This window comes from Myotis yumanensis, unplaced genomic scaffold (assembly GCF_028538775.1).
Source record: "Myotis yumanensis isolate MYYU_CA2020_CCGP unplaced genomic scaffold, mMyoYum1.0.hap1 SCAF_1, whole genome shotgun sequence".
NCBI lineage: Eukaryota > Metazoa > Chordata > Mammalia > Chiroptera > Vespertilionidae > Myotis > Myotis yumanensis.
In genome coordinates, this window is record NW_027223752.1 from 3,214,464 (window position 1) to 3,242,118 (window position 27,655).

The 27,655-nt window shown below is 53.8% G+C and overlaps 2 protein-coding genes across 2 annotated transcripts; both read right to left on the minus strand.

Moving 5' to 3' along the window:
• Positions 1 to 2,105: 2,105 nt before the first annotated feature.
• On the minus strand, positions 2,106 to 13,440 carry LOC138999693 (alpha-1-antitrypsin-like). Its single transcript, XM_070401924.1, has 5 exons — positions 13,382 to 13,440; positions 9,735 to 10,336; positions 8,034 to 8,304; positions 7,114 to 7,261; positions 2,106 to 2,365 (listed from the first exon to the last, which is right to left on the minus strand). Exons 1-5 carry the CDS (start codon positions 13,414 to 13,416, stop codon positions 2,180 to 2,182), a joined length of 1,242 nt encoding a protein of 413 aa, XP_070258025.1. The 5' UTR covers positions 13,417 to 13,440; the 3' UTR covers positions 2,106 to 2,179.
• Positions 13,441 to 17,911: 4,471 nt separating this feature from the next.
• SERPINA1 (serpin family A member 1) lies at positions 17,912 to 27,422 on the minus strand. Its single transcript, XM_070412481.1, has 5 exons — positions 27,315 to 27,422; positions 22,162 to 22,787; positions 20,117 to 20,387; positions 19,026 to 19,173; positions 17,912 to 18,179 (listed from the first exon to the last, which is right to left on the minus strand). Exons 2-5 carry the CDS (start codon positions 22,781 to 22,783, stop codon positions 17,988 to 17,990), a joined length of 1,233 nt encoding a protein of 410 aa, XP_070268582.1. The 5' UTR covers positions 22,784 to 22,787; positions 27,315 to 27,422; the 3' UTR covers positions 17,912 to 17,987.
• Positions 27,423 to 27,655: the final 233 nt, after the last annotated feature.

The following is a 27,655-nucleotide window of genomic DNA, read 5'->3' on the forward strand; positions in this document are numbered from 1 at the left end:
GAGCCAAACTGGTTAGGGCAGTCTTGTTGATTTTTGAAAAAAGGTCTTTTTTGATTATCTTTGCTCTAGTCCCGTGGTTCTCAACCTTCTGGCCCTTTAAACACAGTTCCTCATGTTGTGACCCAACCATAAGATTATTTTCGTTGCTACTTCATAACTGTGAGGTTGCTACTGTGATGAATCATAATGTAAATATCTGATATGCAGGACGGTCTTAGGCGACCCCTGTGAAAGGGTCGTTCAACTGCCAAAGGGGTTGCGGCCCACAGGTTGAGAACCTGCTCTAGTCTTTATTATGTTCTTTCTTTTGTTAGCTTTGAGTTTAGCTATTTTCCCCTAGTTCTTTATGGTATGAAGCTAGGTTGGGGATTTGAGATATTTCTTTTTTTAAATGTAAATGCTTAGAGCTATAAATTTTCTTAGTATTGCTTTTATTGCATCGGTAAGTTTTGGTAAGTAGTGTTTTCATTTTTACTTGTCTCAAGATATTTTAAAATTTCTCTTGTGATATCTTCTTTGACCAAGAGGATTTTTCAGGTTTTCTTTTGCTACTGATTTCTAGCTTCATTTTAATGTGATTGTACAAGCTACTTTGTATGATTCCAATCTTTTTTAAAAATACATTTTTATTTATTTCAGAGAGGAAGGGATAGGGAGAGAGAGATAGAAACATCAATGATGAGAGAGCATCATTGATCGCTGCTTCCTTCACACCCCCTACTGGGGATTGAGCCCACAACCTGGGCATGCACCCTGACCGGGAATCGAACCGTGACCTCCTGGTTCATATGTCAACTCTCAAACACAGCCATGCCAGCTAGGCTGTATGATTTTAGTCTTTTAAAATGTATTAAAATTTGCTTTGTGACCTAACATATGTTCTATTCTGGAGAATTCTCCCTTTGCACTTTAGAAAAATGTTTATTCTGCTCTTGTGGGTGCAGTATTCTGATATGTCTGTTAGTACAGTTGCTCTGTGGAGGTGTTCAACTCTTCTGTTTCCTTTTTGATCTTCTGCCTGGTTTTTCTATTGATTATTTAATGTGGGGTGTTGCTTCTCCTAATATATTGTGTTCCTGTTACTCCCATTACTTCTGTCAGTATTTGCTTCATATATTTAGGAGCTCTGATGTTTGGTGCATATCTTATGTAATAAAAGGCTAATATGCAAATCGGCTGAATGGCCAAATGATTGGTGGCTATGATGCGCACTGATCACCAGGGGGCAGATGCTCAACTCAGGAGCTGCCCCGGAGCGCTGCTCAGCCAGAAGCTGGTAAGCACAGTGGCTATGGCGGGAGCCTCTCCTGCCTCCAGGGCAGCGCTAAGGATGCCCGACTGCAGGGAGCGGGCCTAAACTGTCAGTTGGACATCCCCTGAGGGATCCTGGACTGTGAAAGGGCGCAGGCCGAGCTGAAGCCACTGCCCGTCCTCCCCCTCCCCCCTCCCCCCTAGTGCACAAATTTTGTGCACTGGGCCACTGGTGTATTTATATTTGTTATACCTTCTTGGTGAATCAAATTGTATTTTTTTTGGCCAGACATTTTGCATTTATAAAGTCAAATATGATAATCCTTCCTTTTATGGGTTTGGCTTTATTTTAGGCACTTCAATATCAAGGAATAAATTAACCAGTGCTTTCTTCTGAAGCATGTGTATTTTTATATTTTAACATTTGCTCTACCCAGAGGTCCAAACACCATTATTTAATGTGCCTTGAGCCTTTAATATTCTGAAATAGTTGGGTCCCCTAAATAAGTGCAGACCCCTAAACTCTCTCCCTGTTGTATGGTCTGCCTGGCTTGGCCTTGCCTCACTGTTGCCCTCTTTTCCGACCACTCTTCTACCAAAGTCTAAGCAGTTAATTAGGTGTCCCCACCCATCTCCAGTCATTGCTGGTTGTCTGTGTATATACATTAAGTAAATTATGGTTTCAGCCAAAACTTTATGCTTGCCAACCACAACGCCAGGCCAGTGTAAATACTTAATCAGTATTAAATGGATACAAAGATGCTGTGACCTGGGTTCCACACACATCCTGGGGCTGTGAAAGGAGACTCAGACTCAGGGATTTGCATGTCACACTCAAGCTCGGGCCAGTTTATCCATTCTTTAATGTCACCAAGGGAGGGAGCTTGGCTTGGGAAGTGAAGGGCTGAACCTGGAGAGGGAGTTACTTTTACATGGGATTTACCATCTTTCCCATGAAGAGAGGCATGTTGGCATTTTCATCCATGATGATGACTAAGAAGGGCCTGTTGAACTTGATGGTCAGATGCTTAAACCTGTGACGCTCTTCCGAAGGCATGGCACCAGAATGGTCATGCCCACTCTCATCGATGGTCAGCACAGCCTTGTGCAGCGCCTGAAAGGGAGAGAGCAGAGGCATGCTGGGGCAGAGGCAGACTGCGCCGTCCTTTACCCAGGCCTTGGAGCAAGGCCAGATATGGGGGAAGCTGTGCTGGGGGCTCAAGGAAGGGTCTGTGCAGAGGCCCAGTGGGGACCTGGACCTTTATAGCATTTCCTTGATTGAAAAACCAAACAATGACAAACAAGCAGAATTGCCAGCTGGGTGTCTGCCATTGGAGCATTTTTATTAAAGAACCACTGGACTCACAACTTGAATCATCATGGTGTGGTGGGAAGAACATGAAATGGGGTTCCAATCCATTTTCCTCCACCAGTTAGCTAGCTAACTAACTAACTAGCTAACTAACTAACTAACTGTGCCAACTCAAGGAGATGAATACTCTTCTTGAATCCTCGCTTTCCTAAGTAGGAAAATCAGAGCTACATGATATGACCACCTAGGGCCACTAAGTGCTTTATGTGAGAACCCCAGCCAGCGTAGGTGCTCCATAGATGTGTGCCTGTGTTAGAGGTGTGCATGCGAGTGTGTGTGCCTGTGTTAGAGGTGTGCATGTATGTGTGTGTGCCTGTGTTAGAGGTGTGCATGCATGTGTGTGTGTGTGCCTGTGTTAGAGGTGTGCATGTATGTGTGTGTGCCTGTGTTAGAGGTGTGCATGTATGTGTGTGTGCCGGTGTTAGAGGTGTGCATGTGTGTGTGTGTGCCTGTGTTAGAGGTGTGCATATATGTGTGTGTGCCGGTGTTAGAGGTGTGCATGTGTGTGTGTGTGCCTGTGTTAGAGGTGTGCATGTATGTGTGTGTGCCTGTGTTAGAGGTGTGCATGCATGTGTGTGCCTGTGTTAGAGGTGTGCATGTATGTGTGTGTGCCTGTGTTAGAGGTGTGCATGTATGTGTGTGTGCCGGTGTTAGAGGTGTGCATGTGTGTGTGTGTGCCTGTGTTAGAGGTGTGCATATATGTGTGTGTGCCGGTGTTAGAGGTGTGCATGTGTGTGTGTGTGCCTGTGTTAGAGGTGTGCATGTATGTGTGTGTGCCTGTGTTAGAGGTGTGCATGCATGTATGTGTGTGTGCCTGTGTTAGAGGTGTGCATGTATGTGTGTGTGCCTGTGTTAGAGGTGTGCATGTATGTGTGTGTGCCGGTGTTAGAGGTGTGCATGTGTGTGTGTGTGCCTGTGTTAGAGGTGTGCATATATGTGTGTGTGCCGGTGTTAGAGGTGTGCATGTGTGTGTGTGTGCCTGTGTTAGAGGTGTGCATGTATGTGTGTGTGCCTGTGTTAGAGGTGTGCATGTATGTGTGTGTGCCTGTGTTAGAGGTGTGCATGCATGTGTGTGTGCCTATGTTAGAGGTGTGCATGTATGTGTGTGTGCCTGTGTTAGAGGTGTGCATGTGTGTGTGTGTGCCTGTGTTAGAGGTGTGCATGTATGTGTGTGTGCCTGTGTTAGAGGTGTGCATGTATGTGTGTGTGCCTGTGTTAGAGGTGTGCATGCATGTGTGTGTGCCTGTGTTAGAGGTGTGCATGTATGTGTGTGTGCCTGTGTTAGAGGTGTGCATGCGTGTGTGTGTGCCTGTGTTAGAGGTGTGCATGTGTGTGTGTGCCTGTGTTAGAGGTGTGCATGTATGTGTGTGCCTGTGTTAGAGGTGTGCATGTATGTGTGTGTGCCTGTGTTAGAGGTGTGCATGTATGTGTGTGCCTGTGTTAGAGGTGTGCATGTATGTGTGTGTGCCAGTGTTAGAGGTGCGCATGTATGTGTGTGTGCCTGTGTTAGAGGTGTGCATGTGTGTGTGTGTGCCTGTGTTAGAGGTGTGCATGTGTGTGTGTGCCTGTGTTAGAGGTGTGCATGTGTGTGTGTGTGCCTGTGTTAGAGGTGTGCATGTATGTGTGTGTGCCTGTGTTAGAGGTGTGCATGTATGTGTGTGTGCCTGTGTTAGAGGTGTGCATGTATGTGTGTGTGCCGGTGTTAGAGGTGTGCATGTGTGTGTGTGTGCCTGTGTTAGAGGTGTGCATATATGTGTGTGTGCCGGTGTTAGAGGTGTGCATGTGTGTGTGTGTGCCTGTGTTAGAGGTGTGCATGTATGTGTGTGTGCCTGTGTTAGAGGTGTGCATGTATGTGTGTGTGCCTGTGTTAGAGGTGTGCATGCATGTGTGTGTGCCTATGTTAGAGGTGTGCATGTGTGTGTGTGTGCCTGTGTTAGAAGTGTGCATGTGTGTGTGTGTGCCTGTGTTAGAGGTGTGCATGTATGTGTGTGTGCCTGTGTTAGAGGTGTGCATGTATGTGTGTGTGCCTGTGTTAGAGGTGTGCATGCATGTGTGTGTGCCTGTGTTAGAGGTGTGCATGTATGTGTGTGTGCCTGTGTTAGAGGTGTGCATGTGTGTGTGTGTGCCTGTGTTAGAGGTGTGCATGTGTGTGTGTGTGCCTGTGTTAGAGGTGCGCATGTATGTGTGTGTGCCTGTGTTAGAGGTGTGCATGTGTGTGTGTGTGCCTGTGTTAGAGGTGTGCATGCATGTGTGTGTGCCTGTGTTAGAGGTGTGCATGTATGTGTGTGTGCCTGTGTTAGAGGTGTGCATGTATGTGTGTGTGCCTGTGTTAGAGGTGTGCATGTATGTGTGTGTGCCTGTGTTAGAGGTGTGCATGCATGTGTGTGTGCCTGTGTTAGAGGTGTGCATGTATGTGTGTGTGCCTGTGTTAGAGGTGTGCATGTGTGTGTGTGTGCCTGTGTTAGAGGTGTGCATGTGTGTGTGTGTGCCTGTGTTAGAGGTGTGCATGTGTGTGTGTGTGCCTGTGTTAGAGGTGTGCATGTATGTGTGTGTGCCTGTGTTAGAGGTGTGCATGTATGTGTGTGTGCCTGTGTTAGAGGTGCGCATGTATGTGTGTGTGCCTGTGTTAGAGGTGCGCATGTATGTGTGTGTGCCTGTGTTAGAGGTGTGCATGTGTGTGTGTGTGCCTGTGTTAGAGGTGTGCATGTGTGTGTGTGCCTGTGTTAGAGGTGTGCATGTGTGTGTGTGTGCCTGTGTTAGAGGTGTGCATGTATGTGTGTGTGCCTGTGTTAGAGGTGTGCATGTGTGTGTGTACCTGTGTTAGAGGTGCGCATGTATGTGTGTGTGCCTGTGTTAGAGGTGTGCATGTGTGTGTGTGTGCCTGTGTTAGAGGTGTGCATGTGTGTGTGTGTGCCTGTGTTAGAGGTGTGCCTGTGTTAGAGGTGTGCATGTGTGTGTGTGTGCCTGTGTTAGAGGTGTGCATGTGTGTGTGTGTGCCTGTGTTAGAGGTGTGCATGCGTGTGTGTGTGCCTGTGTTAGAGGTGTGCATGTGTGTGTGTGTGCCTGTGTTAGAGGTGCGCATGTGTGTGTGTGTGCCTGTGTTAGAGGTGTGCATGTATGTGTGTGTGCCTGTGTTAGAGGTGTGCATGTGTGTGTGTGTGCCTGTGTTAGAGGTGTGCCTGTGTTAGAGGTGTGCATGTGTGTGTGTGTGCCTGTGTTAGAGGTGTGCCTGTGTTAGAGGTGTGCATGTATGTGTGTGTGCCTGTGTTAGAGGTGTGCATGTGTGTGTGTGTGCCTGTGTTAGAGGTGTGCCTGTGTTAGAGGTGTGCATGTGTGTGTGTGTGCCTGTGTTAGAGGTGTGCATGTGTGTGTGTGTGCCTGTGTTAGAGGTGTGCATGTATGTGTGTGTGCCTGTGTTAGAGGTGTGCATGTGTGTGTGTGCCTGTGTTAGAGGTGTGCATGTGTGTGTGTGTGCCTGTGTTAGAGGTGTGCATGCCTGTGTTAGAGGTGTGCATGTATGTGTGTGTGTGCCTGTGTTAGAGGTGTGCATGTATGTGTGTGTGCCTGTGTTAGAGGTGTGCATGTGTGTGTGTGTGCACCAGCTCTTCACCTGGTAACTGTGGGGCACCATCCACTGGTCGAACCTACCTGCTCAGCCTCATCCCAGACTCCTCTCCTTTACCGTTCCTTCCCCAGAAGCTGCTCCCTCCCCTGCACCATACTCAGTCCTCTCTTATCACCTGCCTTGTCCTTCCATCCAGGCCTCCCTTGCAGGGGACACCAGGTCCCCCCCCCCCAACACCCCGCAGGGGACACCAGGCCTCTCCACTTCTCAAGGCCTTTGCCGACTCCACCTGCGCACCCTCACGCCTCCGGACCAACATTCTCATCTTCCCTGCAAACAGCCCCACCTCAGGAGGTAGAAGCTGGACTTGGACTTTCTGTCCCTGGGCGTGTCTCTTGTTTCTCGTGTCTGATTGTAAGGTCCTTGGGGACCGGGGCATAGGTGGGGACCCTCCTAGTGTCCAGTCCACAGTCAGACACTCAGTTTGTAGCCAGTACTGAGCCGCAGTTGTTTCTTTCAATTCTCCTGATAAGTGGCATCTTTAGCCCAAATCACTCATTAACTTGGACTCGCTGATTCATCAGTAGCTCCCAATGTCACAGGAAGGGAGGAGGGGGGCAAAATTCCTTTGAAATCCCTGACCCTCGGTCTGACTTTGTAAATATGGGTCCATCGAGGCCCAAAGAGGAGAAGACCCTGACCAGAGATGAGACAGAGGGTCAGTGACACCGCCTCAGAGGATGTCCCTAAAGGGCCAGGACAGGAGGCCACCCCTCCCTCGGGCGCCTGAGCATGTCCCAGTCTTGGTGAGTCCAATGGCCTTCCCCAGAGACCTCGGTCTGCGGGGTGTTTGTGCCCCTTCGTCCCCTCCCCTGGGCTGCAGCCCGCACACATTCTGCCCTGTGGACACCAGGGACAGGCTCACCTTGGACAGCTTCAGGGGAACCTCCTCGCTGATCCCCGAGAGCTCAGCCCTATTACTGAAGACCTTGGTGATGCCCATTTCGCCCAGGATGGTTTCCAGATCGTAGGTTCCAGAAATGGACAGTTTAGGCATACTCAGAGTGGCAGACCTGTCAAGATGGTTAGAAAAGAAAGGAATTTCACAACATGGAAAGTTTTCCTTTTCTGGTCATTTCTCCCACTTGGCCCCTGCCTCTCTACCCATAGGCGGATGGCGGTCATTATTGGTTTGTTGTATTTTTAGATGCTCTACCCTGTCAGAGAATGTCAGAATGATGTGGGTCCTCTTATCCTGAAAGCCTCTTAAATGCCACCTCCTCTGAGAAGCCCTCCGGGCAGACCTGCAGTGTCCTTGGGAAGCACTTTGCACACTGCCCTGCAGGGTTTGGTCACCCCCAACTGGGCCTTCGGGGCTGGAATCCCAAGGGAATGTGGGGCATGGTTTCAGGTGTTGAGTGACATTTGCCCAGTGAGTGTTGAATGACACTCGGGGCTGATTGCTCAGCTCTTGTTTCCCATGGGGACAGGTTGTGGCCCTGAGGAGGCATGATTCTAGCCAGGAACTTTCTATCCTTTCACTCCACACTCAGCCTTCTCCAGGAAGCGCACCGCTTCCTCTCCTAGTGAGTGAGGTGCTGCTCTCCCTGTGCCAGGCACTGACATGGGGAAGGGGCCGTGTCCCAGCTGGAAGTCCCCCAGGACAGGGCTCTGCCTCCTCAGCTGCCGGCACTGTCCCTCTTACAGAGCCCGGCCGGTGCTACCTAAACTGATGCTGACTTCTGTCTGGAAGCACAGAGTCATGCACGAGGTGGGTCCCCCTCCCCTGGCCCAATGGCCAGGCCCGACGTGCCGGCTCCCCGTCAGCCCTGGGCTGGGAATCACCGTATGTCGATGTTTTTGAAGATCCTGGCCAGGTGCTTCTGGCAGACCTTGGCCTCCAGGTACTGCATCTTTCCCTCGTCGGGCAGGATCAGGAAGGCGGGCATTTGGCCCCTGTAGTGCTGCAGCAGCACCCAGGAGGAGAGCGCCTTGTCGTGCAGCAGGTCAAACCTGCCCAAACGGTGGGTCATGGGCACCCTTATCGTGGTCTTCTTGTCCACGTGGAAGTCTTCTGCTACAAAGCCCTCAGCCTCGAATTTAACCTTCCACTGGCCTGGAGAGAGGTGAAGGTGCAGGTCAGCCAGGAGAGGGAGGGGTTAGGTACCTGTGGCAGAACACAGGAGCCCGGTGTGAGAGGGCTCTCTCTGAGCCTCAGTTTCCCCGTCTGTCAAATGGAGCTGAAAGGAACCTCAGCTCACTGACAGGACTTCAGTGACGAGAAAGCCAGACTGGAGAAGGGTCCACGTTGTCTATATTGTAGAGGCTCAGGGATGCCAGCCTGGCTGGGCAGAGTAAGCATTTGAACTTGTATTTCATGCCTGTTTACTAGTAATGGAGGGTTGCTAAGAAGGGGCTAAATGAAAATGATTGGCATCAGTCATGCTTGGCAGCTCCTTGCCTGAGTCGCCCTGTCCTTGAATCGGGCTTCTTATCATTCAGGGAAATCACCCTGTTCTTACTCTAATGGCCTTTCCTGGACCAACATGTGAGACGCGGAGGCCTGGGCATCCCCTCTGCTATTCCAAGAGACCATCACCATCCTGCCAAGTGAGAGCACACAGGAGTCTCAGGGGCCCCTGAGCCCCTTCCTCATTGGATGGAAGGTGGAGACTGGGGCTGGACAGGGGACAGGACCCGCCTGGAGACCCACAGCTCAGCTGGGGCCCAGGATGTGCTGACTCTGGGCTCGGCGCTCTCCAGGCCATTTTCTGCCCCAGGTCAAGGAGCCCACAGAGAGAAGGAAGCAGCCCCTGACCTTGACTCTCACCTCCCTGCCCCAGGCTGTTTCCAGGGACTGTTCCAACAGCCTCACAATGTGCTCTGGGACCCACAGGTCTCTGGCATTTTCTTCACTCCCAGGGAGGAAGGCAGGCTGAGAGTCAAGTTCAGTTGAGCACCCACATTGTGAGCCTGTAGTCCCATGTTCTTTGTCACATGCTACTCCTCACAGAAACCTGGCAGCAAGGGATTATTAGGTTCATGTTCCAGATAGGAAACTAGAACCTCAGAGAGGTCAGAGACTTGCCGAGAGCCAGACACTGCCGGTGGTGGGGGCAGGATTTGAACCCCATCTTTCTGACTCTAGAGCTGCCACTCCTCCCACGACACTAGACTGGTCCAGGAGACCTTCTTCATCTGCAAACTCTGCTAAAGTGTGTTTGCCTGGCTCTGTGTTGTGTGTGTGTGGGGCACACTGCGTACTGTCCCTCTGTCCCTGGTGGGGATTTACGAGGCGCGTGGAAGAGGCACAAAGGCTGTGACGTGTCCTGCAGGGAAGATGACGCCCTGAGTGCTGACCCGTCGCTCACTGACCTTATTGATCAGGGGGCATTTCTCATGGTTGTGTGGGGAGAACGGAATCCCCCTGCCCAGATGCATAGTCACATGGCATCCTGCACCGCCCAGGAAAGCTTAGGAACTGATGTTTGAGAATGTTTTTGGATGTTTGTATGCGAACCAGCTTAGGCTGGTGGTAAAACCTACCTTGAAAGAAGATGTAATTCGCCAGAGCAAGAGTTGTGTCTTTGTCAAGCTCTTGGAACAGGTCTACAATTTTTTCTTGGCTTTTCATCTCTATGTAATCATTGACCTGTGCATTGGCCTTGGTGTCTCTGAAGTTGATGGAGAAGACATCTGTGTGGTACAGCTTCCCGACATCTTCCAAAAACTTATCCACCAGCTTCACACTCTCGTTGACAAACAAGATGTTGGCAGTGATCAGCTGCAGCTGTCTGTCTGGCTCAGTGAAGGTGTGGAGGAGATGCTGTAAGCCTGTGTGGATGTCAGCCTCAGGTACCTTCTTCAAGTTGAAATGTAATCCCTCCAGGATCTGGGTGTGAGTGTCACCCTTGGCCCCCAGGGAGAGCATGGCAAAGGCTGTAGCGATGCTCACTGGGGAGAAGAAGATGTTGGTAGAGTTGGACTGATGGGCCACCTGACGGTACAGGCTGAAGGCGAAGTTGGCCAGTTCCGGTGTGATCTTGTGGACAGCGACTCCATGGAGACTATCAGCCAGGGAGGCAGGGGCCAGGCAGCACAGGCCTGCCACCAGGAGGAGGCCCCACGTGACAGAGGATGGCATTGTCCTGTGAGGGAGAGAAGGGGCGTTACTCCCAAGTCAGGCCACACAGTGAGTCCCCCTGGCCCCTGATTCACACCATGTAAACCAACCAGAGTTTATTCAGCATCTACCTCGTGCAGCCCTGTGCCAGTGATGAGTTCTGCATCCTCATCGGAATGACTCAGAACAATAGCTAAGACTTGCACAGTGTTCCCAGGTGCCGAGCTCCTCTCTGAGCACTTCGCTCACACATCTCCTTGCCCCCTTATAGCAATCGTAGGATGCAGGTCATAGGCCAATTCTCAATCTCCAGAGGAGGAGACCAAAATGCCACAGGCTTAAGTCACTTGTTCAAGGTCACAGAGCAAAGAAAGGAGCAGGACACAGGGAGTGTGGCTCACAGTCTCTACAGCTACCCTGACATCTGCAGTGACCCTGAGGTGCAAGTGCCACAGCTCCTATTTTATCAAAGAGGAAACTGAGGCACAGGAAACAGATGCTACATGCACACAGTTACTCAGGAAGCAGCCAGATCCGCCTCAGCGATGACTGGATGTGGAGCAGCCCCAAGGCGGCTGCCATGGGACTTAGTTATTTAATGGGCAGAGAGGCTGCTGCCCAGAGAGGGAAAGATCTTGCCCCAGGACACACAGCCAGAACACCCCAGAGCTTTGAGGAATCCCATCCTGCCCGGCATGGCCCAGACCCTCCCTCACGCCACACACTTCAGCCATCTCCCTTTTCTCGCAACCACTGCAGCTTGCACATGTGGGCCACCTGATCCTGCATGTGCCAGGCCTGGGGGCTGTTGGGAGCCTGGTGCTGTTTGGAGGAAGAGCACCTGTGAGCCCTTCACTGGGAGGCCCTCCTGGACATCCATTGTCGGAAGGAGTGTCTCCTTATCTTCGCTTTACAGGATGCCAGAAAGTGAGGCTTGAGAGGGTTGGTGACTTGCTCGCGGCCATGCAACTGGTCAAGCAGAGCCAGGACAGACAGGCCTCTGGCTTCTGGTCCCGCCCTCTGTGCCGGGCGAGGTCACCTGCTAACTTCCCAAGCTGGAACCTGGCTGCTTGTAGGGGTCGGGCTTACAAGGAGTCAGTGGCTCAGCGCAGCTCCAGGAACACTGGGGGCAGCGAAGTCCCAGGCCCCGGGCTGTCCTGGGCGGCAGCCTCCCAGAACAACCAGCCCTCAGTGTGACAGCGGAGGGCTCTCCAGGCATGGCCAGGGTCTTCTCGGGTCAGAAGTGCCATGTGGAGGTCCCTGGTGGGACAGGAGGGCCTCAGGGCATGAGGCTCCTTGGGAGGCCTCCTCCCTGGTTAGTCATATTTCTTATTTCAGGATGGATTTGTGTCATGTGAGTCCCCACTGAGATTGCTCCTGGGGGCCAAGGTGTTCAGTAGACCCGTGAGTTTGGGGCGTTCATTCTTCTTGGGTGGGGACCTTGTCTAGGGATCCCAGGGTTCCGTGGTGGCAGGTTGTGTCAAGGCCTTTAGGAGATGCAGTGAACCCTCTCCTGCCCGCCCCCCCCCCCCCCCCCGGGGAGCTTGGGCACCCCTTATTCACTGGGAACTTAATGGCAGTCATCTCTACAAGGCTAAATGGCAACAGTCTCCGAGTGTCAGGGCTGTTCCCACTAAAAAGTCACATGGCCACAGCCCCTCGAAGCCATTCCAAGCTGGCCCCACGGCGAGTCTCAGGTCCCATCCCCCACATGGTCAGCAGTGGACTCACCTGTCCACATGGGCAGGACCCACCCCTAGCCCTGGGCTCAGGTGACAGGGCCTCAGATACTGCTTTCTGCAGTGACACAGGGTGGCTGGGGGGCAGGGGGTGGTGTAAGCGAGTTTCTGTTAGCCTTGGACAGGCCTGGGTTCTGATCTGCCCCTGTCCTTCCCTAGCTGTGGGCCCACATTCTCATCTCTGAGCTTCCCCTTTAAAGTGAGATTGCTGGGAGAAGTGAGTGAAATCAGCCTCGTCATCAAAGCTCACAGCCAGAAAGAGACCGGCGATCAGCTCTGTGGGGGAAGAGGGTTGTGGGTTTTGCAAAGTAAAACCTTTAGGATCCACGAGGGGCCAACCAATATCAAGATGGGCCGTGAACCCAGATAAGAGAGGGGAAGAGGTGAGAGAAGAGGGTTATCGCAAGAGTTAATGAATACCCGTCAGCCTTCCAGAGATCAAGGCCAGCTTGGTAGGGTAGGAGGTCGGGGCCAGGGAGCAGAGGGGAGACCATGGGCCACCCTCCGGAAAGTGGGAAAAGCTCATCAGGCATCTGCTTTCTCCAGTGAGATGGACAGGGCGTGGAATCGAAGGGAAGGTCAAGGTCTCTGTCTCTGACTGAGTTTTAAAGGAACCAGGTAAGAAAGAAGACTGAGGTAGAGAAGCTGGGCAATCAACAAACAGCAAGTGCTGGTGAGGATGTGGAGCAAAGGGAGCCCTAGTTCCCTGCTGGTGGGGGTGCAGACTGGCGCAGCCACTGTGGGAAACCGTATGGAACTTCCGTTTGACCCAGAGATCCCACTTCTGGGAATATATCCTAAAAACCCCAAAACTCCAATCAGAAAGAATGTAAGCACCCCTATGTCCATAGCAGCACTATATACAATAGCTAAGATCTGGAAACAGCCCAAGTGCCCATCAGTAGATGAGTGGATAAGAAAGCTGTGGACATCTACACCATGAAATACTATAAAAATTTTTTTAAAAAGAAGCAGGGCAGAGAATGGGGAGGGGGAAGGGGCTTCCAAGGGGAGGGTCCCTACCTTGGCAGGTGGGAGAATCCCAGGTGATGCCACTGAGGCCACAGGGAGGGGATGAAGAGAGAAGTGGCAGAAAGCAGCTGTGCCCACAGCACTGGTAGTCTGAGGGGAGTGAGCCCACAACTGCGGAGCAGGACAGAGAAGGCTCACTGACCCGCTTCCTATCCTGACCCAGCAACTGCAGCCCAACCTGCTGCGCCTCAGTGTCCTCCTCTGTCAGTGGAGGTGACCATCGTGGCACCCCAGCGCTCACTCAGCGCAGCTCTGGAGGAGTTTGTGGGAGGGTGACACTCTCAGCACGTGGAACTCACCTGCTTTCCAGAGAGCCTCGCCGGGCTGCACTCATCTCTCAGGCTGCCCCAGTCTCACGGCTTCACCTACTTATAGGGCATCTCGGGGTGGGGATGTGAAGTTCCATGGCCCAGTAACCGCCCCCTTCCCCCCGCATTGTGCAAGAAATGAGCCTGGGAGCCTTGAGCGCTCAGCCAGCAAGGGCCTGATACCATCGGGGCCTTGCTGTGCCTTCCTGAAGCAGCCTAGTCTAGCGGAGCCAGCATGTGCAGGTCACCTGAGGGTGGGGTGGTGGGGCCCGTGGCCATATAAGACCAAAGGGCCGTCTTGCTTTGATGCCCACCTCACAGATCTGTGGAGAGGAGTAAATGAGGAAGACATACCCAGAGCCTGGAACTGTGCCTGAGACATGGTTGACCTTCAACAAATGTCAGCGCCTGAAGTCACTGGGCTTGAGGCTGCCAAGGTTCCAGGCCCAGGAAAGCTCACGTCGGGACGTGGAATCGGCCTCCGAAGTGCATTTATCCAGGCAGGAGGGAGATCCCAGGCACCACCACGTGCCAAGACTCAGTGTGACCCTGTGGAAGAATGACACTGGCCACCCTGAAAGCATCAAGGCCTCAAGGAAGGCCTCAAGGGACCTTAATGTTCCTGTTTTGCTAGTGAGAAAACCAAGGCTCCTGGCGGGGAGGCGGGGGCAGGGGGGGAGTGGACCTCGCTAGCGTGCCAGTGGGGTCTGTGTAAGATCCCAGGCCATCTGGCTCCTGCTCCTGGTCCATGGTAACCAATTGTTGCAATCTGCAAGTTACTCCTCTCTTAGTTTTGTCAGTGAATCGAGACAGGGAAGTGGGAAGCTAGCCCTGAACTATTACTTCTGGAATCTACAGTCTTGAGAAATGTGTAATATTTGGTAAGAACCAGCACTACAAAACACTCTGCAGAACAGTCCACAGAAGAAACTTTAGAGTTGGGTCTTGTTATCCCCATTTTGCAGTGATGGAAACTGAGGCACACAGACATCGGAAAAGCTCATGGTTCTGTACTAATTGGAGGCTGATTTGGGATTCCTGCATTCTTTCTGCTTTGTGGTACTGCCTTTAGCATTTTCATCCTAACATTTTAATGCTGAAAGTCACCTCAGGATGAAAGGAAGTGACAGTGATCACACTCAGAGCATACTGAGGCTATTGATAACTGCTGAGTAAGGGGAAAATGGCTTTTAAAAATCCATACAGTCTGTTTTCTGTATCAGTGAGTCTGTTTCTGTTTTGTTTGTTAGTTTATTTTGTGCATTAGATTCTACATATAAGGGAAATCACATGGTATTTATCTTTCTCTGACTGGCTTATTTCACTTAGCACAGTACCCTCCAGGTCCATCCATGCTGGCTCCGAAGTAAGATTTCCTTCCTTTTTTATGGCTGAGTAGTATTCCATTGTGTGAATCAGGGATGGGGAACATGCAATCCAAGGGCCATATAAGGCCCATGAAATAATTTGGTGTGGCCCTGCCAAGGCATTAGGGGTAAGTTAATTACATGTTTGACCAAATATAGCAGGCTAATTTTTAAGTTGAAAATTTTGCATGGCCTGCAAATGATGTTATAAAAATCCAAATGGCCCTTGTCAGAAAAAAGGTTCCCCACCCCTGGTAAATGTACCACAGCTTTTTTATCCACTCATCTACTGATGGGCACTTGGGCTACTTCAAAAAAGAAAAAAAAAACAAAGAAAGAAACCCCTAGATAACAATGTGGTGATTGCAGGAGGGAAAGGGGTGGGGGAGGTGGCGGAGGGTGAAAGGGGATATGTGGGGCAGAAAGAGAGTTGATTTTGGGTGATGAGTGTCCGATGCAGGAGGCATGCAGATGATGTGTTACAGAGTGTACACTTGAAACATGTATGGTCTTATTAATCAATGTCACCCCAATACATTCAATAAGAATAAGGTGAATACAGACTTCTCACTTGCTCTGTTGGCTGTGCTCTCTGTGAAAGCCCCACCGTGACATTAAAAAGCATCCTCGCAGCTCCCACCTTCCCCTGCATGGTGTGCCCTTTGTTCCCAGATCGCACAGTGATAATGGTACAGGGAGCACTGGCCTTGGGGGCAGCTTGGGCTTCGGAGAGCACACGTCCCTGCTCATATCTGTTGTCTCCGCCTGCGGTCAGGCCCTCCCTGAGGGACTGTCCTGCTATTACCCCCTCCCGTGTGACTTCTCAGGGCACCCCCAGATTCCCTGGCACGTGCTCACCGCAACACCTGGACCATTTCCTCCTGGTGTGAACTCACCACCCCTTTTCTGGCACTTTCTAATATTTTTCCTCCCTGAGGGTTGCCCTCTGCCTTCCCTGGTCCTTTCTAATCTAAGCCATAATTGAAGGCTTGCTTCTTAGGTGATTTATATAAATATATACATATTTATTTAAATTGATTTCAGAGAAGAGAGGGAGGGAGAGGGAGAGAGAGAAAAACATCAGTGATGAGAGAGAAGCACTGCCGTGTGCACGCCCCACACTGGGCATGAGCCCACAACCTGGGCATGTGCCCTGACGGGGAATTGAACCTGACCTCCTGGCTCACAGGTTGATGCTCAACCACTAGCCACACCAGCCGGGCTGTTTGCATTTTCTTGCTGAACAAGGACCCGCCCATGGCCTTGTGGAGAGGGCCAGGGGGCCCTGGGGTGGGAATCAATATGTAATCTGTCGTTTCCATTTCTGAGTTAGTGCACATGTGTGAGAGCCTGGAGCCCCCTTGACCTTGGTCTTATTTTAGTCTTTCCAATGTATCCCCCGACCCTCAAAATCAGCCCTTGAAGGACACAGGCTAGGAATCGTCATCCCCAGTGACAGGAGGGCAGCTGGTGCCCACCCGTCAGGGCAGAGCTCCCACTTAAACTCAAAAGTGTGTTATTTATGCTTAAAATTGAATAGCTGTGTCTTTCCTGCAAACCGATAGAGGCGTGACTGTCACTGCCAGGCAGTCCCTGCGGCTTCCCAGAGTCTTCTTCTCCATTTCAGAGGGGAGCTGGGTCCCCGCTCAAGGGGAGACTGACCAGCACCAGCCCAGGCCCCAGCACCGGTGACTCCAGCCGGCGGTGGGCCAGAGAGGCAGGTGCCACGTGGACTGGGAGGCTGGAATTGGTCATAGGTCTGAGATGGTCTGGGGAATCTATGGCGAAGGGGCGGCCCGGCCGAAGTGAGGGACCTGCCTTCTAGGTCTGGGTCTTCTGTCGGCTGGAACCCTAGCTCCCCACCTGTCATTGGGGGTAATGAGTCCTAGCCTGTGTCCTTCGAGGACTGAGTTTGAGGGTCGGTGGATACACAGGGGACACGAAAGAACAGGCAAAGCTGAGGCTGATGGCGTCCTGCCTGCCTGAGGCCTGCTCTCTTAGGACAAGGCTGCCCCCATGCTTTGCCCACCCCATGGATGGACCCTGTTGGTTCCCATCTGAGCCAGTGTGGGATGGGGGTCCTTCTGCCTTGTCCCCGATCCCAGGCCAAGCCCATTCCCGAGAGCCCAGGGAGCTGGCTCCCCCAGGCTGCGGGGCCAGCCCGGCTTCCTGGCCCTTGTAGGGTGTGTGTGTGGTGGGGAGTGGGGGGCTGCTCTCAGGACGGCCTCCAGCTGGGGCCCAGGAGCTGTGGTCTCCCTCTGAGGACCACGGGGACACCATGAGGCAGGAACAAGGCAAGTTGAAATGTGTCTCCTTCAGAGCTCAGCCAGGGGAGGGCAGGCGGGCCCGTGGGGTCGCTGCTTGCTGTACTTCTCTCCCATGGTGAAGGCATCATTGTAATGACTTTGCAGAGCTTCCCAGGACATCCTGGCCACATGGTGAGGGGACAGGAGGGCGTAGGGTACGTGTCTTGGGGGTAACTGTCCCGTCGAGTTTGAGTGGGTGTTGCCAACCCGACCAGAGACCCTCTTCTTCACCTGGGACAAGAGACCCGCGTCTAGGACAGCGTATCTGAGGGACCTGGGCAGGGAGTGACAGGGCAGAGCGGGTGTTCGCCGTCCAGCCCATTGGAAAGGGCTCCCGGAGAGAGACCTGTGCATGGCCGGGGCCCGGCCTGGCTCAGGAGACTCTGGGATGAGAGGGGACCTGGCTTCTCCCTCTGCCTCTGTGTTGGACACGCGGCAGCTCAGCACCCCCGTGGGAGCTGCCTGCGCTGGGGCACCAGGGAGGCGGCCTGGTGGTGGGCAAGCAGCCCTGCAGGGGGAGGGCCTCCCAGGGCCACAGGGTGGGGCTTGGCAGGAGGACCCGGCGGACGCTTGATGGAGAGGCCATGGGCTGGACTCTGAGCCATGCAATGCCCCCTGGGCACTTCCCAGGCACAACTGGCACCTGGGGTTTTCCGAGGAGATGGGCAGAGGCAGCAGAATGTGCTGTCAGCAGCCACATATCCGGCCCCGCACGGGGCTGGACAGTGTATGTGTCTAATAAATACCAACACGGTGGGTACGTGACATACCCCCCTTCCCCACCCTCCCAGGTAGAGAGGGGAGACTCAGAGACAGGAGGAGGAGGGATTGGCAAGTCACACTCCAGCTTGGGCCAGGGCAGTCACTCTTTATTGTCACCTTCGGAGGGGACCTGCCTGGGCGGGGGCTGAACCAGAGAGGCAGCTATTTCTGGGTGGGATTCACCACCTTGCCCACAAAGAGGGGGGCTTTGGTGACTGTATCATAGATGACCACGACGAAGGGCCTGTTGAACTCAATATTCATGGGAAGCGACATCGGCTTTATTCCCAGATGTGTGGCCCCGGCAGCTTCGGTCCCCTTCTCATCCAAGGTCAGCACAGCCTTATGCACGGCCTGGTGGGGAGAGAGCAGAGCTGTGGTCTGAGCGACACAGGCAAACCCCACCCCGGCCTGGGAGCTCAGCTGGTGAGGGCAGCGGTGCCAGGGAGGGGAGGCTTCCTGGGCCTGTCCCCACCAGCTGTCCCTCCTTCCAGGTCCCCCCTCCCCAACCCCCCGCAGGGGACACTAGGTCTCTCCACTTCTCAAGGCCTTTGCCGACTCCACCTGCGCACCCTCACGCCTCCGGACCAACATTCTCATCTTCCCTGCAAACAGCCCCACCTCAGGAGGTAGAAGCTGGACTTGGACTTTCTGTCCCTGGGCGTGTCTCTTGTTTCTCATGTCCGATTGTAAGGTCCTTGGGGACAAGGGCATAGGTGGGGACCCTCCTAGTGTCCAGTCCACAGTCAGGCACTCAGTTTGTAGCCAGTACTGAGCCGCAGTTGTTTCTTTCAATTCTCCTGATAAGTGGCATCTTTGGCCCTAATCACTCATTAACTTGGACTCGCTGATTCATCAGTAGCTCCCAATGTCACAGGAAGGGAGGAGGGGGGCAAAATTCCTTTGAAATCCCTGACCCTCGGTCTGACTTTGTAAATATGGGTCCATCGAGGCCCAAAGAGGAGAAGACCCTGACCAGAGATGAGACAGAGGGTCAGTGACACCGCCTCAGAGGATGTCCCTAAAGGGCCAGGACAGGAGGCCACCCCTCCCTCGGGCGCCTGAGCATGTCCCAGTCTTGGTGAGTCCAATGGCCTTCCCCAGAGACCTCGGTCTGCGGGGTGTTTGTGCCCCTTCGTCCCCTCCCCTGGGCTGCAGCCCGCACACATTCTGCCCTGTGGACACCAGGGACAGGCTCACCTTGGACAGCTTCAGGGGAACCTCCTCGCTGATCCCCGAGAGCTCAGCCCTATTACTGAAGACCTTGGTGATGCCCATTTCGCCCAGGATGGCTTTCAGATCGTAGGTTCCAGAAATGGACAGTTTAGGCATACTCAGAGTGGCAGACCTGTCAAGATGGTTAGAAAAGAAAGGAATTTCACAACATGGAAAGTTTTCCTTTTCTGGTCATTTCTCTCACTTCTCTTGTTTCCCCTGGGGGCAGAGTGTGGCCCCGAGAAGGTCTGACAGGAATGAGCTGCCTGGCGCTCGGGCCGTCTTGGGACCAAGTGAGATGCAGCCCCTCCTTGCTCTCTGTTCCAGTCTCTGGTGAAGGCACCCAGGACTGGGCTTGCTGGGTGGTGCTTTCCTCCGTCTCTCTTAACTTTCACCTCAAACTGTTGTGTATTTTTATATTCATTTATATATACGTTTATAATGTATTCTTTTCTGTGTTATTGATTTTAGCCATTTATTTTACATTCTGATTTTTTTGACTGTTTATATGTTTGCCTTGCACACATTTATGTAATTACGTGTAGTTTACCATGTGCGTGATGAACTATGCATGAGGACAGGCATCCGTGAGCGCAGAGAGATGTGCACTAACTTGGGGCGCATGCTCCAGTGTCACTTCACCCCCGGCCCGGTGAGACCACGTGGCTGGCAGCCACGGAGCAGGAAGCGTCCCCACACCGCGCCTTCGCCGTTCTGCCTCTCCAAGCCCCCTTCCCCCTGCGCAGGGTGGGCTTTCTATCCTTCACGTCACACGCAGCGGCTGCCTCTCAGGGCGAGTTGGTGCTGCTCTCCCTGCACCCACTGCCGGCACCAGGAAGGGCAGTGTGGGTGCCGGGGAGGAAGTCCCCACGACAGGACTTTTGCCCCCTGAGCTGTGGGCACTGCCCCTCTCATGGGGGTGCTGCCTGAGCTGACACTGGCCTCTGTCCGGAAGCTCAGGGTCACGCACGGTTGCTTGGCTCACAGGGTGTGGGTCCACTCTCACAGCCCCATCCCCCCAACCCCCACCCCTGCCAGGCCGGAGGGGCAAGCCAGCCGCAGGTCAGGGACGTCACCTGTAGTGTCTCTCTTCCAGAGCCTTGCTGAGGTCCTCCTTGGTGAGCAGGTCCTCCATGTGGCGCATCTTCCCCTCGTCGGGCAGGATGAAGAAGGCGGTGGCATTGCCCACATAGTCCATGAGCAGCACCCAGCTGGAGAGCTTGTCGCAGTAGTGCAGGTTATACCTCTCCTCGCGCTTCATCATGGGCACCTTGACCGTGGTGGCCTCGTCCACGTGGAAGTCCTCCTCAGTGGTATCACTAGCATTAAAGGGCTCCACCCATTTGCCTGGAGAGAGGTGGAGGTGCAGGTCAGCCAAGAGAGGGAAGGGTTAGGTACCTGTGGCAGAACTCAGGAGCCCTGACCCTCCTGCATGAGAGGGCTCTCTCTGAGCCTCAGTTTCCCCATCTGTCAAATGGAGCTGAAAGGAACCTCAGCTCACTGACAAGACTTCAGTGGGGAGAAAGCCGGACTGGAGGAGGGCCCACATTGTCTATATTGTAGAGCAGTGGTTCTCAACCTATGGGTCGCGACCCATTTGGGGGTCGAACGACCCTTTCACAGGGTTTGCCTAAGACCATCGGAAAACAGATATATAATTACATATTGTTTTTTTGATTAATCACTATGCTTTAATTATGTTCAATTTGTAACAATGAAAATACATCCTGCATATCAGATATTTACATTATGATTCATAACAGTAGCAAAATTACAGTGATGAAGTAGCAACGAAAATAATTTTATGGTTGGAGGTCACCACAACATGAGGAACTGTAAAGGGCGTGGCATTAAAGGGTCGTGGCATTAGGAAGGTTGAGAACCACTGTTGTAGAGGCTCAGGGGTGCCAGCCTGGCTGGGCAGAGTAAGCATTTGAACTTGTATTTCATGCCTGTTTACTAGTAATGGAGGGTTGCTAAGAAGGGGCTAAATGAAAATGATTGGCATCAGTCATGCTTGGCAGCTCCTTGCCTGAGTCTCCCTGTCCTTGAATCGGGCTTCTTAACATTCAGGGAAATCACCCTTGTTCTTACTCTAATGGCCTTTCCTGGACCAACATGTGAGACGCGGAGGCCTGGGCATCCCCTCTGCTATTCCAAGAGACCATCACCATCCTGCCAAGTGAGAGCACACAGGAGTCTCAGGGGCCCCTGAGCCCCTTCCTCATTGGATGGAAGGTGGAGACTGGGGCTGGACAGGGGACAGGACCCGCCTGGAGACCCACAGCTCAGCTGGGGCCCAGGATGTGCTGACTCTGGGCTCGGCGCTCTCCAGACCATTTTCTGCCCCAGGTCAAGGAGCCCACAGAGAGAAGGAAGCAGCCCCTGACCTTGACTCTCACCTCCCTGCCCCAGGCTGTTTCCAGGGACTGTTCCAACAGCCTCACAATGTGCTCTGGGACCCACAGGTCTCTGGCATTTTCTTCACTCCCAGGGAGGAAGGCAGGCTGAGAGTCAAGTTCAGTTGAGCACCCACATTGTGAGCCTGTAGTCCCATGTTCTTTGTCACATGCTACTCCTCACAGAAACCTGGCAGCAAGGGATTATTAGGTTCATGTTCCAGATAGGAAACTAGAACCTCAGAGAGGTCAGAGACTTGCCGAGAGCCAGACACTGCCGGTGGTGGGGGCAGGATTTGAACCCCATCTTTCTGACTCTAGAGCTGCCACTCCTCCCACGACACTAGACTGGTCCAGGAGACCTTCTTCATCTGCAAACTCTGCTAAAGTGTGTTTGCCTGGCTCTGTGTTATGTGTGTGTGGGGGGTACACTGCGTACTGTCCCTCTGTCCCTGGTGGGGATTTACGAGGCGCGTGGAAGAGGCACAAAGGCTGTGACGTGTCCTGCAGGGAAGATGACGCCCTGAGTGCTGACCCGTCGCTCACTGACCTTATTGATCAGGGGGCATTTCTCATGGTTGTGTGGGGAGAACGGAATCCCCCTGCCCAGATGCATAGTCACATGGCATCCTGCACCGCCCAGGAAAGCTTAGGAACTGATGTTTGAGAATGTTTTTGGATGTTTCCATGGGAACCAGCTCAGGCTGGTGGTACCACCTCACCTTTGAAGAAGATGTAATTCACCAGGGCAAGCACTGTGTCTTCAGAAAGCTCTTGGACCAGATCCACAATTTTCCCTTGGGTTCCCTTCTCGACGAAATCGTTGATTTGTTTCTTGGCTTCTTCGGAGTGCTTGAAGTTGACGGAGAAGGCTTTGGAGTGATACGTTTTCTTGACATCCTCCAAAAACTTATCCACCAGCTTCACGCTGTCATCGATGAATAAGCCGTTGCCGGTGGTCAGCTGCAGCTGGTTGTCTGGCTGGTTGAGGGTGTGGAGGAGATTCTCAAAGCCTCTGTGGATGTCAGCCTCTGCTCTCTCTGTGAGGTTGAAATCAAGGCCCTCCAGGATCTGGGTGTGAGTGTCGCCCTTGGCCCCCAGGGAGAGCATGGCAAAGGCTGTAGCGATGCTCACTGGGGAGAAGAAGATGTTGGTGGTGGTGGACTGATTGGCCACCTGGCGGTACAGGCTGAAGGCGAAGTCGGCCAGGTTGGGGGCGATCTTGTGGCTGGCGGACTCATGATCGTGCTCAGCTGCATTTGTGTCCTGGACAGCCAGGGAGGCAGGGGCCAGGCAGCACAGGCCTGCCAGCAGGAGGAGGCCCCACATGATGGAGGATGGCATTGTCCTGCGAGGGAGAGAAGGGGAATCACGCCCAAGTCAGGCCACACAGTGAGTCCCCCTGGCCCCTGATTCACACCATGTAAACCAACCAGAGTTTATTCAGCATCCACTTGGTGCAGCCCTGTGCCAGGCACATTCTACGTCCTCCTCGGCATGACTCACTGGAATCACACCTCCAGATGGCCTGGGTGTGCAGTGCACCTTCTTGATGCCTCCATTAATGTCTGCAGTGACCCTGAGGGGCCAGTGCCAAAGCCCCTATCTCATAGTGGGGGAAACTGAGGCGAGGGATGCATGATGTACACGTGGTACATCTCATCACTCAGAGGGAGGAAGGCAGGCTGAGAGCCAGGAAAGCAGGCCGACCAGGCCCAGGGGTGCCTGGATCTGGAGCGGCCCTAGGGGGGCTGCCGTGGAGCCCTGTGACTTAAGGGGCAGCGAGGCTGCTGCCAGGGGGGAGAGATCCTGACCCAGGACACCGCCGGCCCACGGTGGAGCTTTGAGGACCTTCACAGGGAGCCCCCGCGCCTGGTGGCTTCCTGCTCTGGAGGGCTGCCCTCAGGATGCATCTGAGGTCTCAGCTAGGGATGGACAGCCTGCTCACCCTGTCACCGCCTGCCCCAGCCCGGGCTCAGAGGGGATGTGGGCTTTAGAGATGCTGGGCTCTCTAGTATCGGGGTTTGTCTGTTTGTGTGTGTGTGGTGGTCGGGGGGTTGGGGGAGGCACCTCTGTTTTTTCAAACAGACCTGGGTTCTAGGTACAAGTCATTTCGTGTCTCTAGCCCTCACTTTTCCTCATGTAGGAAGTGAGGCCGTTGGGAGAAGTTAGTGAAATAAGTCTGGCCACCACATCTTATGTCGAGGGGATCTGAGCGAGCAGCTTTACGAGGGAGAGCCCAGGGGGCAGTAGACTGGCTGCCTGCTGAGGACAGGCAGTGGGGAGAGGTCCGTGGCTGGGAGACAGTGGGGACAGCCGGGCCTGGGCTGAGTCAGCAGGAGCAGACTCTATCTAGTGATGATGCAAGTCAGTGCCACCCACAGCAACACGGAGCCCGCCTTCCCCACAGAGCCCCCTCTGCTCTGACAGGCCCCAGCCTCGGCCCAGCAGCTGCACCCCTGGGTACAACCTGCCCTCTTCACAGCTAGGGACACTGAGGTCTGAGCGGAGGAGACACCCTGCGCCCACAGGTAGCTCTGACTCCTAGAACGGAGACCGTTTTCATAGAGCACAACGACAAAGGAGGCCCGGAAGCTGGAATGAGAAAAACCTGGAGAAAGTTGGCAATAAACGCTCGTTTCATCTCCCCTTGGACTGTCAAAGGTTTCTTTCCCAGAAAACAACCTAATGAGGCACAAACTGGCCTCCCCACCACTTGTTTCTGGCCTGGAGGCTTGTAAATAACCCAACGGGCAGCCCCCGTTAGCTAATGGCGGCTGTTTTTCTCGAGTCGCCTGTGGTTTAGAGCTGAAGACGCTAAGTTAGTTCTGTGTCTTCCTCTCCCTCCCCTTTCCCGCTGGATTTGGCATGTCCTTCAGGGGGGGGGCAGAAACTGCCCATCTTTGCAGGACTCAGATCAGAAAGGCTTTGGGCCGACAGGGTGGGGACACTATATGTGCCAAGTGGCCTTAGGGCCAGAGGCTGTGGCTTCCACCCTGACAGGGCACCACTGTCCACTTGGCCTGTCCTTGTCCTGGGCCTTGCTCTCCCCACCTGAGCAGTCGAGGTGGGGGGCGGCCTAGATGATGTCCCTGTGTGCTAACGGTGGACCCTTAATTACAGGGTGTCTGGGTTTGGGGAGCAGAATGCACTCCCCGAGGGGAGGGGTGGGGGAGGTGCCCTCCCAGTTAGAGGGCTGCTGGTCTCTAAGAAGGTGGCAAGGCTGGTGTGGGGCTGAGGTGGGAGGGGCTGCAGCTGCGTGAACACCTAATCGCCCCCGGTCCACCTTCCTGGGTGCTGCACCACCTCATCTCGTTCCTTCTTTTACAGTAAGGGGGTGAGGCCCAGAGAGGGTCAGGGCCTTGCCAAGGCCACACAGTGAGCCAGTCACAGAGCTGTAACAAGCCTTGGTTTTCCCAGCACTTGAACTTCAGACTCAGTCAGCCATGTCCTCAGTTCTCAGATCCCATGAATGTCAGAACTGGGCCCCGAGGGACCTGACATTGGCCTTGAGCCTCCTGTTGGCTTCATTTAGCCTTCCAGTCTGTTCCTTACAACACCAGGGTCTAAGATGTCTGCTGTCTCCTTGCCCTTCTTTCAAAGGCAGCACACGTGCCCCCCCAACCCCCCACCCCCGCCCAGCTTCATGCTGGGGAAGCCACCCGGGGATGAGAAAGTAGGTGGTGCAGTACCCAGAGGCCTGTGGGCCAGGCTTTACAGCACAGACGAGGAGGATGGCACGGTGACATTTCCAGGCCGGTGGGAGCAGCCCTCCAGGGAGGGGGGAGAAGGGCGCCACCCCTTTTGCCTGATCTCACACCGTTCCCACCCAGGAGCATAAAGTGAAGGGCCGAGAGTGACCCAGGGGTCCAGGGAAGCGACTGCACTGCAAGGTCAACACTTGCTGAACCCTGGCACTAAATAAGCCCCGTGTGACCCGGCCCTGCCTCTTATGGGCAAGTGGCCTCACTTCTCAGCCTCGGCTTCCTGCCTGCAAAGTAGAGAAAAGAATCTCTCACAGGCGGAGGTGAGGAACAAACGAGGTGTGGGTGCGGAGGACCCCCACACCTGCACACAGGCAGGGCCACGCGTGAGAACTGGCCGACTTCTTCCTGCCATGTTGCCCAGGACCAGGGAAGGGGCCCCGGCTCAGCAAAGACCCACCTCCGAGTTTGGAAAATGTAAAGTCAATTCTCCAAGTAGTTACTTATTACCTCTGAGCTGCCAAAGCCTGTGCCCAGCACACATCGGCATCCCTGTCATCACGCTTAGTAAAGCTCAGGCATTTTAAATGATCTGTTCTCAGAGCCTGCCCTTTGAGGTGGGAATTAGCATTAGCTCCATATTACAGATGGAGAAATGGAGGCCTACAGAGATTACGTAACTTACCGAGAACCACAGAGCCAATTACTTACAGGGCTGGGATCAAACCCGAGGCATTTTGATTCCAGAACCTGGCATTTAACTCTTCTCCATGTATAAAGCTGAAGCCAGAGGCCTTGAAATAGAAAACAGCACAGCTGGCCTGGCCACATGAAGGGGACAGCATCGCTTGGTGGCTAAGATCAGAGACTACGAGGCTAGAATGCCTGAGTTTCATCCACTATCAGCTGTGTGACCTTGAACAAGTTACTTAACCTCTCTGAACCTCAGTTTTCTGAAAATGATAAGGTTGCACTTCCTCAGAGAGTTATTGTGCAATTAACTACTTGCAAAGTGCCAAGATGTGCCGCGCACAGTCAGCTCTCAGAAGTGTCAGTTGTCCTTGATTTTGTTGGGGACCTTTCAGAGCACTGTGTGGGAGTCTGGGGGCCGTGGCCTTGGTCATACTCATCTCTGTCGCCTCATCTCCAGAATCCAATGGCTGAAAAATCATGTCCTTCTAGCATTGCAGCAATCAAGACCAGTCGGGTGGGGTGAGAAGGAAGAGGGCCAAGATTATCGACATTTTGCCCAAGAGGACAGAGAGGTCGAATAACTGTCCAGGGTCCCCCAGCATCGATGAGGCCGGGAGGCCAGCCCAGGTGTCCTATTCCCTATCTGGTACCTGAGACCCGAGAGAATTAATGTTGACCATGGGCATGGGATCAGGGGCGTGGGTTCTGGAACTAGGTGGGTGGGGCTTGGATCCTGGATGGTGTGTATTTGGGGCTGAAGAACTTCTCTGTCCTCACTGTCCCCATCTGTAAAATGGGACTAACCATGGGAACCACCTCAGAAGGTTGCTGAGAGGCTTAAAGGCTGGACCGCAAGTAAGGAGCTCAATGCCGCCTGGCCGGAGCAAGGGTTCCAGAGCGCAGCTCAGAGCGCCTGCAATGGGCCCCTCCCAGGGTTTCCCATCTCACACCATAGGCGAGGGCGGCCAGAGCCCACTGGCACGGGGGGGCCCATTTTGATGCCTCGGGGCTGAGCCTGGCAAGTTCTCCTCTGAGCATTTCTGCTGAGGATGGAGGCCCGCGAGTGGCTGGAACTCTGGGCTTCCAGTCTGGCCTGGCTCCTCTCCCCCTACGTTAGCCGGGGCTCCTCACCGTCCCTCTCTGGGCCCTAACCTTCTCAACTGTAGAAGGGGAAAAAGATACCCCCCAGGGGCTGGGGAGGGGAGGCCTGGAGGGGACAACAGAAGGAGAGACACAGGAGCTGGGCCAACAGAAACGCCCCCCTGGGCCCAGGCCCCACTCCCACTTCTGTGTACAGAGGGCCAGTATTCACCAGTGAGTACTGAGGAGGCCCGGCAAGCTGAGGGGGCAGGACAGGACCTCCAGGAATGCTGCTACTATGACAACAGAGGCCCACCCCACCCTGCTCCATCCTCCCTGCATCCCCGGGGCTGTCTGAGGCCCCTCCAGAGGCTCTCCCCAGGGGAAGGCATACTTACGATTGACTGTCCCAGGCCGGGGTTGGTGACCAAGGCTGAGGAGACAGAGCCCTGTCCTCGTCCGTATTTAAGCAGTAGACTCAGGGGGCGCTGGGGGAGGCTGCTGGTGAATATTAACCAAGGTCAACTCAGTTATCAGAGGAGCAAACAGGGACTAAGTCCATCTGCTGGACACAGAGCCACCACCCCCGCTGCCTGTGTGTGCCCCGCCCGGGTGCGCAGGCCTCGGCTCTACAGACCAAAGGATGTCATTGTGCTGCTCATAAACCGCAGCGTCCTGTGCCCGGGCGGGGCGGCATGACTCAGGCGCTTTGGGAGCTGCCATTCACTGAGCTGCCTCC

Bases quoted from the DNA above. Each gene is read 5' to 3' on its own strand.
- LOC138999693 (XM_070401924.1), bottom strand. From the start codon at position 13,416: ATGAGTGCAGCCCGGCGAGGCTCTCTGGAAAGCAG. The intron at 10,337-13,381 runs GTGAGTTCCACG...TCTCCCTCACAG, and splicing joins CGAGGCTCTCTGGAAAGCAG to GACAATGCCATCCTCTGTCA. The intron at 2,366-7,113 runs GTGAGCCTGTCC...TCTCCCTTTCAG, and splicing joins TTCCCCTGAAGCTGTCCAAG to GCGCTGCACAAGGCTGTGCT.
- SERPINA1 (XM_070412481.1), bottom strand. From the start codon at position 22,783: ATGCCATCCTCCATCATGTGGGGCCTCCTCCTGCTGGCAGGCCTGTGC. The intron at 20,388-22,161 runs GTGAGGTGGTAC...ACCTCTCTCCAG, and splicing joins GAATTACATCTTCTTCAAAG to GCAAATGGGTGGAGCCCTTT. The intron at 19,174-20,116 runs GTGACGTCCCTG...CCATCTTGACAG, and splicing joins CTGGAAGAGAGACACTACAG to GTCTGCCACTCTGAGTATGC.